We start from the raw sequence: 20,606 nt of genomic DNA on the forward strand, positions 1-20,606 counted from the left end.
TTATGAACAATGTCTTAATTATCACCGATTTAATATTGGTGCACTCCTAGTTAACAATAGTCAGATTGTAATAGAACAGATATGGAAGTAAGAAAGGAGTGTCAGTTTCCAACGATTTAAATTTAGTTAAGGGTGACTTCACTGGAATTTGCAATGTACTACTGTTGTGAAACAACAGATTTTATGATATATGTCAGTGTTAAAAAACCTGACCCTGATCTGACTCTGATTCTGCCTTTGAGTGCATGAGAGTAATCAGCAATAGTAAGTTTGTAAAACAGTGTAGAGCAAATATGTGCCCTTCCTGTGTACAGAAGAGGGATATAAAAATGTGACAATAACAGGAAAAAATACAAGCATAAGCTTCTGAAAATTATCAAAACAGTGCCTAAGATTTTTCAAATATAATAAGTGGGTAAAATTTATGTGAGCACTTCGACAGTGAAGGCAATTGGAAATTGGAAAACAATGGACTTACTTAATAGCTGCTTTATATGCTCGGGTAAATTCATATGTTCTTAAGAAACTAATGAGATTAAATTTAAGCAAATCTCCAGAACTGTTTGCTCTATAAGCCAATATATTAAATAAATCTTGAAGAAATGTTCCCAGGGTACAAGTCACACTTAATAAGCTCAATGTATCTAGGGAACCTCATAGGTCATGCAAATTTGTACAATTTCTGTGTTTTATAGCAAAGTTTTCAACTTAATTTTGCTACAAAATGTAACATATAACTAAGATGTGTGTTTTGCCTCTCTTTTACATTCAAGGTGCTGATTGTTTGATGGGAGTATATTTATTCTTTGTTGGAATTTTTGATGTCAAATATCGTGGGGAGTATAACAAACATGCACATCGATGGATGTCCAGTGTCCAGTGTCGAATGTTGGGATTTCTGGCCATGCTTTCTACAGAAGTTTCAGTTTTGCTATTGACTTACCTGAGCCTGGAGAAGTATGTTGTCATTGTCTTTCCATTCAGTAACATCAAACCAGGAAAGCAACAGACTTTGATAATACTCATTATCATTTGGCTAATTGGATTTATTATTGCTACAATTCCACTCTGGAATGAAGATACATTTGGAAATTATTATGGAAGAAACGGAGTTTGTTTTCCTCTTTATGCAGACCAAATTGAAAAGGATGCTGCAAAAGGCTATTCTATTGGAATATTCCTTGGTATGAAATTTTAAATGTTTTAATGATTAGAGTCATAGAATGATAGAAAAGTACAGCACAGAAACAGGCACTTCAGTCAATCTAGTCTGTGCTGAACGATTTAAACTACTTACTCTCATTAACCTGTACTGGAACATAGCACTCCATATCCCTACATACATGTACCTACCCAAACTTCTCTTAAATGTTGAAATCAAGCTCACATGCACCATTTGCGCTGGTAGCTCGTTCCACACTCTCATGAACCTCTAAGTGAAGAAGTTTGACCTCCTTAAACTTTTCACCTTTCACTCTTAACCCATGACCTCTAGTGGCAGTCCCACCCAACCTCAGTTGAGAATGCCTGCTTGCATTTACTCTATCTATACCTCTTATAACCTTGTATACCTCTAACAAATCACTCCTCAATCTTCTACATTCCAAGAAATAAAGTCCTAACCTATTCAATCTTCCCTTATAACTCAGGTCCTCCAGTACCAGCAACATTCTTGTAAATTTTCTCTGTACTCTTTCAACCTTATTTGCATAATTCCTGTAGGTAGGTGACCAAAACTCCACATAATATTTCAAATTGGGCCACACCAAACCTTAGACAACTTAAACATAACATTCCATCTCCTGAACTAAATACATTGATATATGAAGGTCAATGTGCCAGAAGCTTCCTTTATGACTCTATCTACCTGTGACACCACTTTCAATAAATTATTGATCTGTGTTCCCAGATCCTCTGTTATTCCGCACTCCTCAGTGCCCTACCATTCACTGTGTAAGACCTACCTTGTTTGGTCCTACAAAGTGCAACTCCTTGTACTTGTCTGCATTAAATTACATCTGCCACTTTTCAGCCCATTTTTCCAGCTGGTACAGATCCCTCTGCAAGCGGTGAGTTTTCCTCACTGTCTACTACACCCCCAATCTTGGTGACATCTACATATTTGCTGACCCAATTAACTATATTATCATCCAGATCATTGATATAGATGTTAAACAACAACAGACCCAACACTCATCCCTGTGGCACTCCACTAGTCACAGGCCTCCAGTCAATAAGGCAACCATTTATGACCACTCTCTAGCTTCTCCCTCAAAGCCTATGTCTAATCCAGTTTATTATCTCATCCTGAATGCTAAGCGACTGAAGCTGACTAACCAGCCTCCCTATCGGGACGTTGTCAAATACCTTGTTAAAGTCCATGTAGACAACATCGATTGCCTTGCCTTCATCAACTTTCCTGCTAATTTCCTCAAAAAACTGTAAAGTTGGTTAGACACAGCCTACTATGCACAAAGCCATGCTGTCTAACCTTAATCAGTCCATGTCTATCCAAGTACTCATATATCCAGTCCCTTAGAATATCTTCCAATACTGTACCTTTTCCACTACTGATGTCAGGCTCACCTATAATTTCCTGGTTTATTGTTAGAGCCTTTCTTAAATCGAAGAATAACATTAGCTATCATCCAATCCTACAGTACCTCTCTTGTTGCTAAGAATGATTTAAATATCTCTGCTAGGCCCCATGCAATTTCTGCAATTGCCTCCCACAGGATCCGAGGGTACACCTCATCAAGACCTGGGGATTTATCCACCCAAATTTGCCTCAAGATAGCAAATACCTCCTCCTTTTTAATTAATCTGTATACATTCCAAGAAGTCAAAGCTGCTTTGCTTCACTTCTATAGACTCCATCTCCTGAGTAAATGCAAATGCAAAGAAATCTATTTGAGATCTCCCCCATCTCATTTGGCTCCATGCATGTATTACCATTCTGATCTTCCACAGGACCAATTTTGTCCCTTGCAATCCTTTTGCTCTTAACATATCCTTAGAATCCCTTAGGATTCTACTTCACCTTCTAGGTCAGGGGAACACTTTCAACAAAACCACCACATCGGAGCAGAACCAAGAGTTTATCATGAAACACACACCTCTGCCTTTTGCCTTTTCCAAATCAGCAGCTTGGTCCTTTAGGTAAATTGAGAAGCCTTCCAATCTGGCATGCTGGAAGAAAGCCATGTCTCGCTTACACATAGAACACATCAATCTCACATTTCCCTTCAATACAGCTATCTTGCCCTCAGGTCCTCAATTTTGTTCTCCAGCAACTGCGTACTTGCTAACAAAATGCTGGATAGAGGGGGCCTTATCCCTCTGTGTTTCAACCTGGCTTGGAGTAACCCCCCTCCTGCCTTATTTCTGGCCATAGAAATTAATCTTTGTCCACTTAAAGATGTATTTGCTTTGTCCGCTGAGTCCTTCAGAAGATCATGAATTCCGTAGATCATTCAGTTGATTTAAAAGTGCATCGCTGAAAGGTAAATTACATGCTGCAGATTGCAATGAGAGTAATTCAAATGAGTTACAAACTTGCATGCACTTTGTGACCCCAAGAGAACTATCTCTCGTATTATTGGTTCGTGAAGGACTTAAGGATGTGTAGATGAAGGCTTTTTGAGAATGAAAATGGTGTCTGCACCTTCTTCTAGAAAGGAAGGACAGCAAGCAACAGGCTTGGTATAATTTTTGTGTGCCCTTTTGAAGCAGGTGTGAGCGTCCAGCTGCAGGAGTGGGCTGTTGAAGATGTCCTTGAACACTCCAGCCAATTGATCAGCCAGCATTATTAGTGAAATACATCAATGTTTGACATTGAAAATAAAGAGAAGAACAAGAACAATTCTTTATACTGCCTTTGACAAAATTCCTGCTACAAATAATTTAATCCTTTTAGGGTACTTAACTACAAGTGCTGGCTGAGGAAAGGAAATTTTGGGATAGGCCAATTTCTGATGGCTCTTTTCCATGTGCAAAGCGCGGTAACATAGTCACAAACACAATCTTCAGAGTAAGCAACAAATGCAAAACAGCTTTGAGAAGGAGTTACCACCTTGAAATATTTTGTCACTCTCTGATCACAAATAAAGGCCAGAAAGAAAAAGATAACTGTCTCAAAGCAATTGTGATTAACCCCACCACCTATACTACATGGAACATCCACCAACATACCTTCTCAGTATCCAAAGAACCCATTAAAAATTAAAATCTGTAGAAGAGATCATTTTTAACTATAGTGTAATTGCTGATTATAGTAACTTCAGGGTGATATTATTGCACAACACACACAGTTGGCTAGCATGCATAATTTTTTTTTAAAAAGCTGCCATTTAAAATGTGATTAAGTTGACCACTGACATGCAAAATTCTTATGCTTCTGAAATTGATCTGCAGAAGTTACCTCCCAAAATTTGTCTGCATGATTTGTGCAAAATTTTGGTATGCTATAAACCTCATCAATAGCAAGACATAGCTGGCTTTCTTTCTCTATCTATCTCTCTATTGACTGAGATACAGCGTGGAGCCACATCGCCCAGCAATTCCCGTTTAATCCTAGCCTGATCATGAGACAATTTACAATGACCAACTAACCTACCAAGCAGTATGATCTTTAGACAGCGTGGGAGGAAAGGGGCATCCAGAGGAAACCCACACAGTCACGGGAAGAATGTACAACCATCATGAACTCCCACAGCCCCCAATGATCAACTGGCTGGGGCACTCACTGAGATTTTTCACCTCTTGCTTCAGCAGTCTGAGGTACCCACCTGCTTCAAGCAGCCTTCAATTATACCGGTCCCTAAGAAGAATGTGGTAACCTGCCTCAATGACTTTCATCTAGTACCATTTACATCCACCTTGATGAAGTGTTTTGAGAAGTTGGTGATGAAACATAACACAAAAATACAACTGCAGATGCTGTGGATCAAAGAATATGTACACAACGCTGGAAGAACTCAGCAGGTCAGGCAGCATCTGTGAGAAAAGAGTAGCCAACGTTTCGGGCCGAGACCCTTCCCCACCACCAAGCACATCTTCCCCTCCCTACCCCTCTCAGCTTTTCGCAGGGATCGTTCCCTCCATGACTACCTGGTCCACACGTCCCTACCCACAGAACTCCCACCTGGCACTTACCCCTGTAAGCGCAAATGCTACACCTGTCCCCACACCTCCCCCCTTACCACCATTCCAGGCCCCAGACTGTCCTTCCAGGTGAGGCAACACTTCACCTGCAAGTCTGCTGGAGTTGTCTATTGCATCCGGTGCTCCCAGTGTGGCCGCCTCTACATCGGCGAGACCCAACGCAGATTGGGGGACCGCTTCGTCGAGCACCCACGTTCCGTCCGTCACAATAGACAGCACCTCCCGGTTGCCACCCACTTCAACTCTGCCTCTCATTCCCATCTAGATATGTCCATACATGGCCTCCTCTACTGCCATGATGAGGCCAAACTCATGTTGGAGGAGCAACACCTCATATACCGTCTGGGTAGCCTCCAGCCTGGTGGTATGAACATTGAATTCTCCAATTTCCAGTAATTCCCTCCCCCTCCCTCTTCCCCTATCCCAGGTCCCTCTCTGCCTCTCTCCCCTTTCAACTTTCTGCTTCTTTATCTCTACAGTTCTTTCATGCTTATCCCCTCCCCCCTTTATCCTTCCTCTGATTGATTCTCCACCTGGCTCCTCTAGGCCCTACCCCCTCCCCCTCTCTATTACTGGGCTTCGACCCTCTCTTCCCCTCCATTCCTGATGAAGGGTCTTGGCCCAAAATGTTGGCTACTCTTTTCTCACGGATGCTGCCTGACCTGCTGAGTTCTTCCAGCGTTGTGTACGTATTCTGGTGATGAAACATGTCAACTCCTGCCTGAGAAGCGACTTGGATCTGCTCTGGAGCAACAGGTTCATAGCAGAGGCCATCTCACTGGCTCTTCACTCAACCCTGGAATCTGGACAGCATACATCAGGATGTTCTTTATCAACTACAGCTCAGCATTTAATACCACCATTCCCTCAAAACTAATCAATAAGCTCCAAGACCTTGGCCTCAATACCTCCTTGTGCATTTGGATCCTGGATTTCCTCACTTGCAGACCCCAGTCAGTTCGGATTGGCAACAGCATCTCCTCCACAATCTCCATTAGCATAGGTGCATCACAAGGCTCTGAGCATAGCCCATACTCTCCTCGCTTTATACTTACTGTATGACTGTGTGGCTAAGCACAGCTCCAGTGCCATTTTCAAGTTTGCTAATCACACAGCTGACATAATTTGAATCAAAGGTGGTGATGGATCAGCCTATAGCAGGAGATTGAAAATCTGGCTGTGGTGCCATAACAACCTCTTTCTTACTGAATGTCAGCAAGACCAAGGAGCTGGTTATTGACTTCAAGAAAAGGAAACCAGAGGTCCATGAGCCAGTCCTCACTGGAGGACCACAGGTGGAGAGGGTTAGCAACTTTAAATTCCTAGGTTTTACTTTTTTGGAGAACCTGTCCTAGGTCCAACACATAAGTGCCATTATGAAGAAAGCACAGTAGCACTTCTACTTCCCTAGGAGTTTGCAGAGATTCAGCATGACATCTAAAACTTTGCCGAACTTCTATTGATGTGTATTGGAGCGTATATTGACTGGCTGCATCACAGCCTGATATGGAGGCACCAGTGTTCCTGAACAGAAAATCCAACACAAAGTAGTGGAAACAGCCCAATCTATCATGGGCAATGCCCTCCCCACCTCTGAGCACATCTACATGCAACACATTCACAGGAAAGCAGCATCCATCATCAGGGACCCCCAGCACCCAGGACATGCTCTTCTCACTACTGACATCAGGAAGAAGTCACAGAAGCCTCAGGACTCTCACTGCCAGGTTCAGGAACACTTAATACCCCTCAGCTATCAGGCTCTTGAACCAAAGGGGATAATTTCACTCAACTTCACTTGCCCCAGCACTGAAATGTTCCCACAAACTTTGGACTCTTCACCTCATGTTCTTGATATTTATTGCTTATTTATTTATTATTATTATTTCTTTCTTTTTGTATTTGCCCAGCTTGTTGTCCTTTGCACACTGGTAGAACACCCAAGTTGATGGGGTCTTTCATTGATTTGGTTATGGATTTATTGAGTCTGCCCACAAGAGTTATATATGGTTACATATATGTCCTTTAATAATAAATTTAGTGTGAATTTTGAACTTTATCTGGTGACTACTTCAGCTATTCTTATAATTATTTGCTGGAATTGGTGATTACAGGTAGCATAATAGCTCTCCTATGAAATAAGGCAGTTCTTGAGTTGTATAGTGTTGGGGAGCTGTTGATTAACAACACCTGCACGAAACTTGATGGAAATACTTCTGTGTCTATTAACATGAACAACTAATATGACCTGGGGCTTGAACATTTTCCATCCATTTTCTCAGCTTAAGCGAGGTTGCTCTACTCTTTCTGCCTACCAATGCAATTGTGGTCTTGATAATGGATTACACTTCTCCTGGTAACTCTTCTATGACCTTACCACAACTGGTGACCTTACCAGGATTGCCATACTCCTGCCTGTATCACTTGTAGACTCATTAGTAGATGCAGATTTCTCCATCACAATGAAGTAACAGCCTGGGAGCAGTTACCAGTTAGTTTATTGTGGGAATTGCTGCATAATGAACATGTTACGACATGTGCCAGCTGGATCTTGAGAAAATAGAGACATCTGCATTGATATGCAATTCTGCAAGGTAATGTATGTGCAATCAATGATCCTTACATCAGAGAGAAACCAGTTCTATCTGCTACTTTCTAGCAAAAGGGAATGAAATATACTGATTTTTGTATTTAAAAAGTTACCAATATCCCTTGCACAGTAGTGATTGACAAACTGTGTGATGTTGCAATCATCAGCAGTTCCTAATTCCACACAGTAGTAGAGCTTCTCTTCTGTTCTTTCCCCTTTTATCTGTTGCATCAGCTCCAAACGTTCTGTGTAGTTTTCATTTCTTTTTCTAGTTCTGGTGAAAGATCATCGACCAGAAATATTAATTTTGATTTTCTCCACACATTGTTTGTATTTTAGTGTTTATTTCTTACTTTCAGGATCTCTGCTTCTTTTATTTCATATTATTTATGATTGGAAGCTTCTTTGAAGTTCAATTATGAGCTTTCTAAAATATTAGCTGTCCCAAACTACCATCTTTATTAAGCATTACAGGCACTGAATAATCCCTATCCCATCTGTTGTCATCATTTTTGAGAAGCTTCTATCAAAGCTCAAATTATGAAAATGAGTTCTAGAACACCATCACCATGCCACTCATGCTCTGTTACCTTTTCTATGGTGCTACTAGCCTAATCCTAGAGCCTACAACATACAAACTCTTCAGTCCAATTCTCTTTTGAATGTTCACTGAACATGCACACATTGCATGAATTGACAGCCTGTTTCAGAAGTCAATAGCACTCTGATTACTTGTTTTTGGACATCAGAGATATGTCCTATTTAACGGTATGCAGATCCTCTGCTCTATTTATTCCATTTTTTATTTGCTCTAATCTACTTACTTGGAATGGTAGTCATTAATTCAAATACTTCAATCAATTCTTCTGCAAAGCCTCTGCTCTTCAACAGGAAATAAATCCTATTACATCGACAGTTAATTCTCAGAACTTTTTCCAAAACCTTTGTAATACTTAATTTGAATAACTTTTAATTAAGTTATTTGAATTCTCGAAGCTCCAGCTACTTTTAATTACTAAATATTTTCTAATTATATGATGGACTACAGATACAATAAAAAAAACTGGCACACAGAAATGAGTTGCCCCCTCCAGGAGTGTCAATTCTCCACACCATTACACAAATAGATTTAACCCATCTTCTCCCGCTCTCTCTCTCTCTCTCTCTCTCTCTCTCTCTCGATATATATATATATATATATATATATATATATATATATATATATAACATAACACACACACACACACACACACACACACACACACACACCCCCACCCCCACCCCATCAAGTACACCCTCATTTTGGCCCTTCATAAGTTCAGAATCTCGCCAGGCTGAGGGAGGCTGTTCTTCACCTCATGAGTAGAGGGATCAAAGTGTTCCAAATGATGTCAGTAATTGAGGATATAAGATATATGCCAGATAACCTCACTGTTAATGTTTCATTATGATATTTATATCTTTTTATGATTTGATCTGCAGTAGACAACTCATGAGCTATTGCAAGTTCAGTGGAAGAGTAAGGGCATGAAGATGAATACTATCATGTATTAACATACCTGACGTCCATATCAACAGCTCGGATATGGGTGTTGTGACAGACAAGCAATTTAGGTTAGATAAACACAGATTAAAAGTAGATACATTTAGCATTCAGAGGTTGTAAGTCTGCAACAGGTTTAGGAAATCTAGTGCAGAAGCTAGCAGAAAGGGGATCAACAGGTCTGTACCATCCAGAAGATGCAGATGAGGACTAGGAAAAGGATGCTTTCTGACACAAGAGACTGCAGATGCATGGGTGTAATTGGGCAGCACAGGCTCTTTGGGCCAAACAGCCTGTTACCAAACTGTATCCTAAATAAAATAAAAGCAAGTACACCAAGACTTTTCTTAACAACTTTATGTCACTGTGTTGCTGCACCAGGAGTCTATTACATTCATTCCAAGATGCTTCTGTTCCTTTAAAATGTGCTACCTCAAAGTTCTGTGGATTGAATTTACTTGCTATTTTTTGGCCACCTGCCCAAGACATTCATATCTTCCTGTAGGTCCAGAATTTGTCCTCACTATTAATTGCAGTGAGACCTATGGCACGATCTGTAAACTTCTTAAACATGGCCCCCAGATTTAAACCAAAATTGACATATCCCAAAAAAGACAAGTTCTGATCACTTCAAAACTCCATTGCATATAGCCCTACAATCTCTAAAATCCTGATCAATTATTACCTTAACCACTCTACAGGTTAAATTATGATTTTTTATAAAGAGAAGTCACTGGAATTTCTGTTTTCTATGCTCTCTAAATATATCTTCTCCTGAATAAATGGCAGTAAATATTGTTTACTGTGATTCATGCATCCTTCCTCAGCTCCTACACAACAGAAATGATATTGTTAATAAACATTCTGCATGATATTTTTTAGTGTTTTACATGAACCTCTACATCTCTCAAAGTGCTTTACAGCCAATGAAGTCCTTTTGGAGTAACAAAGGGATGTGACTGAATATTTGTTCAGATCGATGTTCAATTTTCAATATAAAGCTAGTTAAATTTTGTTGCTAGCCTAAATTTTTCATTCATAAATGCATAAAGAAGTTTAATTCTGATAAGATATGAGTTTCTATTTCTAATGTATGTAAGGAAGGGTGAGGCAGACAGGAAGACTATTGATCAGTAAATAGAATTGAAAAGGTGGAGATTATGATGAGATGAAAGGTCTAAATGTAGGAATTGGTAAAGGAGAGGAGCGTTTTTCCTAGCCATCTTTGCAATTTGTGGCCTTTATTAGGTTGTGTTCCCTAAGACAGCTTTTCTCAGTCAAAAGGAAAACATAAAAACCGACCTAAAGAGAAAAGGGAACCAAACTGAAATTTGAGGAAAGGTGACCAAAACAAACAGCAGCATGAAAACATTAGAAATAGCTCAAAAAGTGGCAGAATTTATTTGCATTGCAAAAACTGATTAACTCCATGTTTTTTTAACGTTACCATGAAATCGTCCATGTATCCTTAGCTTACTATAAATAAACGCTCCGGCAGGACTGATCTGTCCATTGCAGCTATGAAGATTATGAAGTGACATAAGAAAGAGCCTAAATAAAAGTGATTAATATAAGTTAAATCCTTAGTCAACAAATTATTTCTTTTTTTCAGGCTTGAATCTGATTGCCTTCATCATAATTGTCTTCTCTTACTTCAGTATGTTTTATTCCATTCGCAAAACTGGAATTCAGACACCAGAAATGAAAAGACGTATTCGAAGTGAAGTTGCAGTGGCTTACAGATTTTTCTTCATAGTGCTCTCTGATGCCTTCTGTTGGATCCCAATTTTTCTCTTGAAATTCCTTTCATTGATTCAGGTGGAGATTCCAGGTATATTTTAACTACAAATGGAAAATAAGTGTTATGAGGACCTTTATATGTCACAGATATATGTATTTGGTATATCCTATCAAGAAGTACTTTGATGAATTTCTGCAGTGGTGCAAAATCATTCAAAACTTGTTATACAAAACACAAAAAATTTCAGGGTTACTTGATTGAATTTCCAGCATTATTATTCTTATTTATGCAGCTTGTCCAAGTATGCTGGCATAGTCTGATGATAAAATTCCAGCAACTTTTCCAAACCTGTTTTAAACATAGAGAAGCATGTTAATGATAAATTGTATCTCTCTATTTATCATTAATAGTAAGGACATGCAAATTTCCAATAAAATTCCACAATTCCCAAATCTAGAGACCTCAAGAAAAGCTTGATTTAATTTGGCTGTAGTTTTTGTACCAACTTTGTTTATCTGCCTAGGATGTGGAATATTAGTACAAGATTTTTTTTTTCCTTTAAGGTTGTTCATTGATATAGATTACATCAAAAACACATGCTAGTATAAATTCTGCTAAATATAGTGGATTCCAGTTAATTGGGACACATCAGAACCAGTACATTTTGGCCTAATCAAGCAGTTGCCCCAATTAGCTGAAATTGCAATGGAGATAGTTACAAAGGTATAAAAAAGGCAAACTGAGTAACAAATTATGTATTTAAATGAAATACAAAACAAATTAGAACACTACCACAGGTTTATAAAACTGTGTTTTAGTTCCTAATACATCGACGGAGGAATTCATCTGTATCGCATTCTTTTGACTGTAAATGAACAAAATCAGTACAGACAATGGACTGCCTTCAGTGCTGTCGACGATTGTATTCTTCAAACCTTCTTTTACATTGCAACACTTAATATGATTGTTGATACCTTCAAATTCTTCATAGTACCTAACTTATTGAAATAGTGATATCATTCATTTTCACTCCCAGCCGTTTCTGGCATTTCCAAGCCTGAATGCTTGAAACCACAGTGTGTAAAAAAAAAAGTTCTGAATTGTCTTACTGCTTATTCCTCGTCAACTATCAGTGACAAAAATCACTGTTTTGTGAACACAAATGAGTGCAACTGATGTTATTTTAAAACGTGAAAGCATGGTGTAGTGTCTAACTACCACTTAAGTGCATTTGCATGACGCTAGTTAGAAACTGTTCAGCAACAGTTTCCTGCTCCAATTAAACAGCTTTGTGATCCAAATAAATGAAGGGAATCCTGGTTAATTTCTCAATTAGTTTTTGTTCTCTAAGAATTGTCCCAAATAAGTGTTGGTGCAATTAATCCATGGCCCAGTTAACTTGAATCTACTGTATTAGTTGAAATCCTGTTGCTGAATTTCACAATCAAAGTGTGTCAAAATAACCTAATGAGTTTTACTATGGAGACGCAAGACATGCAAATACTGAAATCTAGACCAAAAACTATATTGCTGGAATAACTTACCTATAAGCTGGTCAGGCAGCATTTATGGAGGCAAAGGGACAGTTGAGTTTTCAGGTCAAGACCCTGAATCAGGGCTGAGTCTAGTGCATAAAGGGAAGATAGCGTATGCCAAAGTAAGAGAGAGGAGTGTGACAGAGGCAAGTAGGTGGCAGGTAGAAACAGATGAAGAGGGAATAATGGGCAGATGGAGCCAGTTAGGGGTGGGGGAGAGAGGGGGTAAAGGAAAGATGAACTAAGGGAGAAGAAACCCAAGTGGCTAGATATTTGGATGATAGGCAGAAAGAACCAGATGGCTGAAGATAATTGCTAGTAATGAATGGTAGAAGGATGGCAATAATGAAAAGGGAGAGAGAAAAGGAACAAAGTATTGACTGAATTGGAAACTATCATAGAATGGCAGTTCCCACCCTCTCATTCCTGTCCCCAGCACATTCCCTGCAGTTGTAAGAGGTGAAAACACTTGTGCTTTCACTTCCTTCCTCACCGCTATTCAAGAACATAAACAGTCTTTGCAAATGATGCAGAGATTCATATGCATCTTTTCCAACCTGATCCACTGCACTCAATGCTCACAATATGGTGAGACCAATTTAGACTCGGCAACCTTTCTGCAGAGCACCTACTGTCTGTCTGCTAGAATGAAATGCATCTCAATAGTTCAAGTTCATTGCCATCTAATTGAACATATATACAAGCAAACAAAACAACATTCCCCCAGATCATGGTGCACGACTACAACATATATCACACACAGTCACATACAGTAAACCAAAATATTATACTATAAATAAGTTAATAAAATGTAATTCAAAATGCATGTAGTAAAGCACAGCACAGGTGAACAGTAAGCATCTTGTCTTACTGGCAAGACCTCAATGGTGACAGGATATTCATTAGTCTTACAGCCTGAGGGAAGAAGCTGTTACCCAGTCTGGCAGTCCTAGTCCTGATGCTTCTGTACCTCTATCCTCATGGTATAGAGATTGTGAAATGTATGGGAGGGATCCTGTACAATGCTTTGGGCCTTTCTTCTGCATCACTCCTAGTAAATGTCACAGATGGGGGGGGGGAGGGGGGGAAGAGATACCCTGATGATCCTCTTGGTGGTTTTTAACTGTCTTCTGTAGGGTCTTGCAGTCTAATGCCTTGTAGCTTCCATACCGCCCAATGATGCAACCAGACAGCACACTCTCGGTGGTGCTCCTGTAGAAAGTTGTTAGAATGGGGGCAGGGAGACTTGCATGATTTTACCTCCTCAGAAAGTATAGACAGTGATGTGTCTTCTTGACTAGTGAGGAGGTGTTATGAGTCCAGGTTAGCTTGTGTTATATGCACACCAATGAACTTTGTGCTCTCCACTCTCTCCAAGGCAGGGTCATTGATGTGCAATGGAGAGCAGTCAAACTGTGTCTTCACAAAGTTCACAATCTTTTCTTCTTTTCTCATCCACATTGAGACTCAGGTTGTTGTTCTTGCACCATTTGACAAGCTTCCCTCTTCTCTGTATGCCAACTCACCATTGTTGCTGATGAGGTCAACCACTGTAGCAGTGAACTTGATGATGCAGTTTGAGCTGTATCTGGCAGTGCAGTCGCAGAGTACACAATGCTGAGGGGCACCAATGGAGTTTGATGTTACTGCCAACTTGGACTAACTAGGGTCTTCCTGTTAAGAAGTCTGTTACGAAAACCCCGTAACCAGGTAACTTACCAGCAAAGATAGATGGATCAGCTGAGTCGGATGCTACTATTTTCAACCGTTTTATTCAACAAGGGCACAAACGTATGGTTAATACAAAACATTCAGATCATCAAAACTCAATCTAAAACACCGGTGTAATAATAATCATTCAAAACACAAGCTCGATCGTCGTCTAGGGGTAATGTAGATTTTATATCGTTCACTGGATATCTAAAAGTCTTTTAGATCACGGCAGTTTCACTTAGTTGCCGGCGGAAGTGTCGCGTTGGTGCACTTTTAGTTAGAAAGACAGAGAACATGAAGCATTTACCCGACAGGTTTTCCAACCTGTAGGAGGTAGTCGGAAGTCTCGTTGGGGGAATGGACTCTCATCTGTGGTTTCCCCTGTAGCTAGGCCGTCTTCCGTGGTGAAGTCGCCAATCCCAGGCAAGGGAAGGACGCACACGAACCCCACCACCGGCTGTAGCTATTAAAACGCTGTCGCAGGATTTCTAGCGTTTCTCCTTCGTGTGTTTCCTTGGTGCATCTGAGGGTCCTCCCCTCAGACCCGCCTTTATACTTCTTCACGGGATCGCAGGTGTCAATCAAGTTGCAGGTAATACGATCTCTCTCTCAACCAGCCCACTTTGCCCGAGGGCTTTTCAGGTGGTCTCCATGAGACAATAGTCAAAGTCACTTTTATTCTGCTTCTTGGAAGAACGTGGTCTTTCGCACGTCTCTCTCTCTTGGGTCAGTTGACCCCCCCTTAACTAGAGTTCTTGCGATTTTCACAAAGGAGGGGGCCAACGGCATAACAAGTCCAAGATTCAGTTACAAAGAGGGGTGTCCAATTGAATGTCCAATGGGGACAGTTTACCCACCAGTAGGTGAAGGATCATGTTAAACACTGATCTGACGTTAATGAACAACATCCTGGCGTAAGAGGCATAATTTTCTAGGTGGAGAGGTACAGAGTGGAGGTCTGAGACTATGACATCATCAGTGGACTGGTTTGAGTGGCAGGCAAACCGAAAAGGATCCAATGTAGCTATTTTATATGGTCCATTACCAGCTGCTCAAAGCACTTCATGATTGTTGAAGTCAGTGTCACTGGGAAGTAATCATTTAGGCTAGTTACTATTGCTCCCTTGGACACCATAATGATGATTGTTGTAGATATTAAAGATGCCCATGAAGATCTCTGTTAGCTGGGCTGCACAGTCCCTCAGCACCTGACCAGGTATTTTGTCCAGCCCTGCAGCTTTGTGTGGGTTGTCTGGCTAGGGTTCTCCTCACCTCAGTGTAGCCAAACAGCATGTCTGTTCCTCAGGAAGAGAGGGGGCTTCCCTCAATGTCACATCATTCAATTGGCTAAGTCTTGCATAGAAAGCATTCAGCCTGTCAGGAAGGGAGGCGTCCCTGCCGTTGACGTGCAGAGTGGACTTGTAATCGGATATGGTTTGTATACCTTGCCATATGTTCTGCATGTCCTTGGTGTCACAAAGGTGACACTTTGTAACAGCTATCTTCACCTTCCAAAAGCATGTTATTCTAGCTTCTCTTCCTGTTCTCACATTGACCTGTTTGTCGTCAACCTTCACTGCCTGTGAGGCCATATGCAATCTAGAACTACTCATATTCTGTTTGGATAGCCTACAATCCAATCGGATGAACATTGAATTAATTTTCCAGTATAATATTCTCAACACAGCTTCCCTCCCCTGCATAGCTCCAATTGCCCATCATTCGCACCCTTCATCTGATTCCATTGATCTAAAAGTCTCTTTCTCACCCCTCACTCTCATTGCAATTTGCTGGGCTATATTTATACTCTCACTCACGATGCAAGTCTCAACCCAACATGTCAACCAACCATCTGCCTCCTCCTACCAAGTTTTTTTTCAAAAGTACTTTTTGAGCATTTACTGTGGTTGAGTGGGAAATCCATTTTAAAGCAAATTTTTGGTCTTTCAGTTAATGTTTACCAAAAACATAGAGACATTGGATGAAACGCAAAAAAATGCTGATGCTGAAATATGAATCAAAAATAGAAAATGCTGGATCCACTCAGCAGATCACATAGCAGTTATGGAAAGAGAAATGTTTCATTTTGAAGTCCCTTCATAGGATAAATGCAATATTGGGTTGGCTTCGAAGAAATTCGAAAACAGTTTGGAGCTTTTCTCATATCAGTATTTCAAACAATCAAATTATTTGTTATAGCTTTGTTGACAAATAATGTATTTCAGAACACCAAAATTGTAAAATATTTAAATGTATTTATATTGGTGATTCTTGATGTTTTTTTTTTTAGGAGCAATTACAACATGGGTGGTTATATTTATACTTCCAATAAACAGTGCTTTGAACCCAATTCTCCATACACTCACAACTACTTTCTTCAGAGAAAAAATGAAACAATTTCTTTGCAAGCATTCATGTAAAGGAAAGGACACACGGACAGAGAACTCTTCAAAACAGTCAACATCACTTAAATTTAGATTTTTAAGAAGGATATCTGCTTTGGAAGACATGCTGACTTCAAGACATCGCTGACTCTTTGGGACATTCTTACCACTGAATGTGGAATTACAGTTTACATGGAAAGCAAGGTTTGTTTTTTGTTGGTGTTTTGACAGAATTCCTCAAATGTACAATTTTAAAAAGGAAGATGGCTCTGGAGATAATGTAAAACTAATTCACAAAGCTTTAAAATAATAATATTGTTGTTTAGTATTATTATCTTCAATTTGAAGATAGAAGTTCAACAGAAGATAAAAACAGGATTCATTTTTGTTTGCAACAAAATATATGTTAAATTAATTTGTCCATACTTTAAATTACAGTTCTTGAAATTCTTCTAAAATTATTAGGGAGTGGGAAAGAATAAGAAACTTGCCAATTATTCAATTGCGATATGTTGCACCAGGTCAACTGTTTACTTGTACACTTAATGCCATCAACATTTCTTGACTAGCAAAACCTATAATTCCCAACTTTTGTAGAATCATAGCACAGAAACAAAATCTACTATTAATACAGAATAAAGCTTTCAAAGTTTCTGATAACATTTTTGTAATATTAACCCTAAAATTGCTAAAATAAAAGTTCAAAGTAAATTTATTATCAAAGTACATATATGTCACTGCGTACAACCCTGAGATTCATTTTCTTGTGGGCATACTCAATGAAAGTATAGAGTAATAGCCATAACAGAATCAGTGAAATACCGCCCAACTGGGGCATTCAACCAGAGTGAGGAAGACAATTATGCAATACAAAAAGGAGAAATAATAAAAAAAACAATAAATTTTAAGACCATGATATGAAGATTCCTTTGTCTGTGGGAACATTTTAATGACGGGGCAAGAGAAGTTATCCCATTTGGTTTAAGAGTCTGATGGTTGAGGGGTAGTAACTGTTTCTAATCCTGGTTGTGTGAGTCCTGAGGCTCTTGTACCTTCTTCCTAATGGCAGCACCAAGAAGAGAGCATGTCCTGGGTGGTGTAGGTCCCTGATGATTGATGCTACTTTCCTGCTACAGTATTTTATTTAGATGTGTTCAATGGTTGGGAGGACTTTACCTGTGATGAATAGGGCTTTGAGATGCTAAAATATACAACAATTTTAAATATTTTCATTCATGAAAACTTCCATTTTTTAAAAATCATAATTCTCCAGCTTTTCCCATTCTTTTTCTATTTGCTTTTGCTGTTCTTATTTATCATATACTGCACATAAGTACATGTTCAGCACAGCATTGTGGGCCAAAGGGCCTGTATTGTGCTGTAGGTCTTCTATGTTCTGGATGTATTGTCTATTTATACATTTTTATTATTAAAAAAGAAGTTGAATACCTCCTTTGTTGCATAGAGTCTGTTTCACTTGACGGTACATCCATGAGAAAAGGATTTAAAATATTCCCCATTCAGTCTTATTAACCATGTAAGGCCTTGAAGATTGGTATCTTTGTGCTTAAAAACCTCAGATTATGAAGCATAAACTCATACCAAATTATATCAGTAATGTCATGGTAGCCTAATGGTTCAAAATAATACTATCGTATGGCAAGCTTTTTTCTTGAAATAATGGTTGCATATGATGACAATGTAGTAGACAGCAAGAACAATAATTACATGTGATGAGAGATAGATTGGTTCTATGGGTATAATTTATATGTAACTGCTCTTCATTCATTCCTTATGAAGATACCCTTCTTTTACAGATTGCTGTGTGTTTTCTCTGTTTTTAAATGAATTCTATTCTGAGTTTTATTCCTCTCTGCAAAAACAGTTTACCAATAAGCATGTATCCTGTCCAGGTTATTTCACTGACACATTGTTGATAGTAACTAGTTTAGAATTTTCATCCCAATTATAAATCATTACTGTACTCACAAGAATATGGTCAGGAACTAAGAAGATGTCCTTCTTCTTCAAAGAAAGCAGCTTCCCTCCCTCTACCATCAACACTGCCTTCACCCACATCTCTTCCATTTTGTGCACATCTGCCCTCACCCCATCCACCTACCACCGTACCAGGGATGGGGTTCCTCTTGTCCTCACCTACCACCCCACCAGCCTCCATATCCAACACAGAATTCTCTGTAACTTTCATCATCTCCAATGCAAACCCACCACCAAGCATATCTTACCCTCCCCCCACTTCCCGCTTTCCACCAGGATCGCTTTCTACCCGACCCCCTTGTCCATTCATCACTCCGCATCAGTCTCCCTCCCAGCACTTATCCTTGCAAGCAGAACAAGTGCTACATCTGACATACACCTCCTCCCTCACTACTGTTCAGGGCCCCAAACAGTTCTTCCAGGTAAGGCAATACTTCATCTGTGAGTCTGTTGGGGTCACCTGCTGTATCTGGTGCTCCCGCTGTGGCCTCCTGTATATCAGTGAGACCCACCGTAGATTGGGAGACTACTTCACCAAGCTCCAATGCTCTATCTACCAGAAAAGGTGGGATCTCCCAGTAGCCACCCATTTTAATTACACTTTCCATTCCCATTCCAAGATGTCAGTCCATGGTCTCCTCTACTGTCACAATGTGGCCACACTCAGGTTGGAGGAGCAACACCTTGAAATCACCTACTTTAAATATTGCAATCATCAAATAATTTAATTCAGATTAAAAAAACTGAACACACTTTATTCAGTGATTTCACCTTAAGACTAGAACTAGTCATACCTCCAATCCATGCTGGCCTTAAACTCAATAGGAAAATTGCCAAGGTATATAATTTTTTGAAAAACACCGGACAAATCCAAATCAGCCATTTAACACCTAATCAATTAATTAGTTAATAGAATGTGCATACTCACCAATTATCTGCTAATCAATACTTGCTTCGAGATTCAGTCTATTTAGTTCCAAATTTAATTGCAATTTTGGTTCAGAATTCATGATGTGCAAGTTTCTGCTTCTGACGTAAAGACAACATTTAACCTAGAACTGTACTATGAACAAAATACTTCCAATGGCAGGGGTACTTTACAAGGAATGTGGTTTTATTTGTTTGAGGCCATCCATTTCAGCTTGGAACATCAAAGAAATTCCTCATAATAGTGTTCTGTATTCAACTATCCTTACCTCATTCTCAATAACCTTCCTAGATCATTGTTGAAAATGGGCTCATTCATTTACTGTGAGTTCATACAGCATATAGACCAATTTGAACACGGTAGATAATAAAGGATTCTCACATCGGGCGCAATGCAAAATTTGAAAAAAACTGCACAATGTAATCCAACTTCTCCATGATTATGTGTACAGTTCCACTTGTAAAAGTGGTATTTTCAAGTATTTAAAACTCCATTGGCTAACAAAGTTCCTTTCAAGATGACAGACAATAAAAACCTAAATATGAAGAACCATTATAAATCTTTCTTTTCCATTCCTCACGAATTATTTGACTGATTCTTTGATCAATGATTCCATTACCTGATTTTTCATGAAAGTGATAGCTCATTAACTGTCTTGGGTTTAGTAGGTATTTGACATTGAATGAGTATTGAAATTAAAAAGACAAATTGGTTGATTAAAAAAATCCTTTCTTGTTAACTGCATGGATGAAAAAGTGGTACTTAACATAATAAGGATTGAAAGTCAGTGAAAATATGTATTTCAAATAAGCCAGTCTGATGGTCATCTAGCATCATAATTATGGATTTTAAAATAGAGTCATTTGACCTTACAGCTGAGAGATAAGATTTTAATCCAGCTGGATAGGATAATAAAAAGAACAGAATTTCCCTGGTTATCACCTTGCACCCACCCACTGGCATATTTGCAGGGTATTCTTTAACATTTTTGCAAGTTTCAACAAGGTATTA

General features: G+C 39.3%; 1 protein-coding gene and 1 long non-coding RNA gene across 2 annotated transcripts in view; one reads left to right on the forward strand and one right to left on the reverse strand.

Moving 5' to 3' along the window:
- Nucleotides 1-17,973, forward strand: part of rxfp2b (relaxin family peptide receptor 2b) — a 102,502-nt gene extending 84,529 nt beyond the window's left edge. The window contains exons 16-18 of the mRNA XM_073043859.1: nt 774-1,184; nt 10,909-11,127; nt 16,576-17,973. Coding sequence (XP_072899960.1) covers nt 774-1,184; nt 10,909-11,127; nt 16,576-16,817 — 872 coding nt within the window. The 3' untranslated portion in view covers nt 16,818-17,973. The remainder of the gene's footprint in view (nt 1-773; nt 1,185-10,908; nt 11,128-16,575) is intronic.
- The window catches only part of LOC140726893 (uncharacterized), a 116,440-nt gene continuing 106,402 nt past the window's right edge, over nt 10,569-20,606 (reverse strand). The window contains exon 4 of the long non-coding RNA XR_012098750.1: nt 10,569-11,138. This is a non-coding gene — a long non-coding RNA (uncharacterized lncRNA). The remainder of the gene's footprint in view (nt 11,139-20,606) is intronic.

Source organism: Hemitrygon akajei, chromosome 4, assembly GCF_048418815.1.
Source record: "Hemitrygon akajei chromosome 4, sHemAka1.3, whole genome shotgun sequence".
NCBI classification, from domain to species: domain Eukaryota; kingdom Metazoa; phylum Chordata; class Chondrichthyes; order Myliobatiformes; family Dasyatidae; genus Hemitrygon; species Hemitrygon akajei.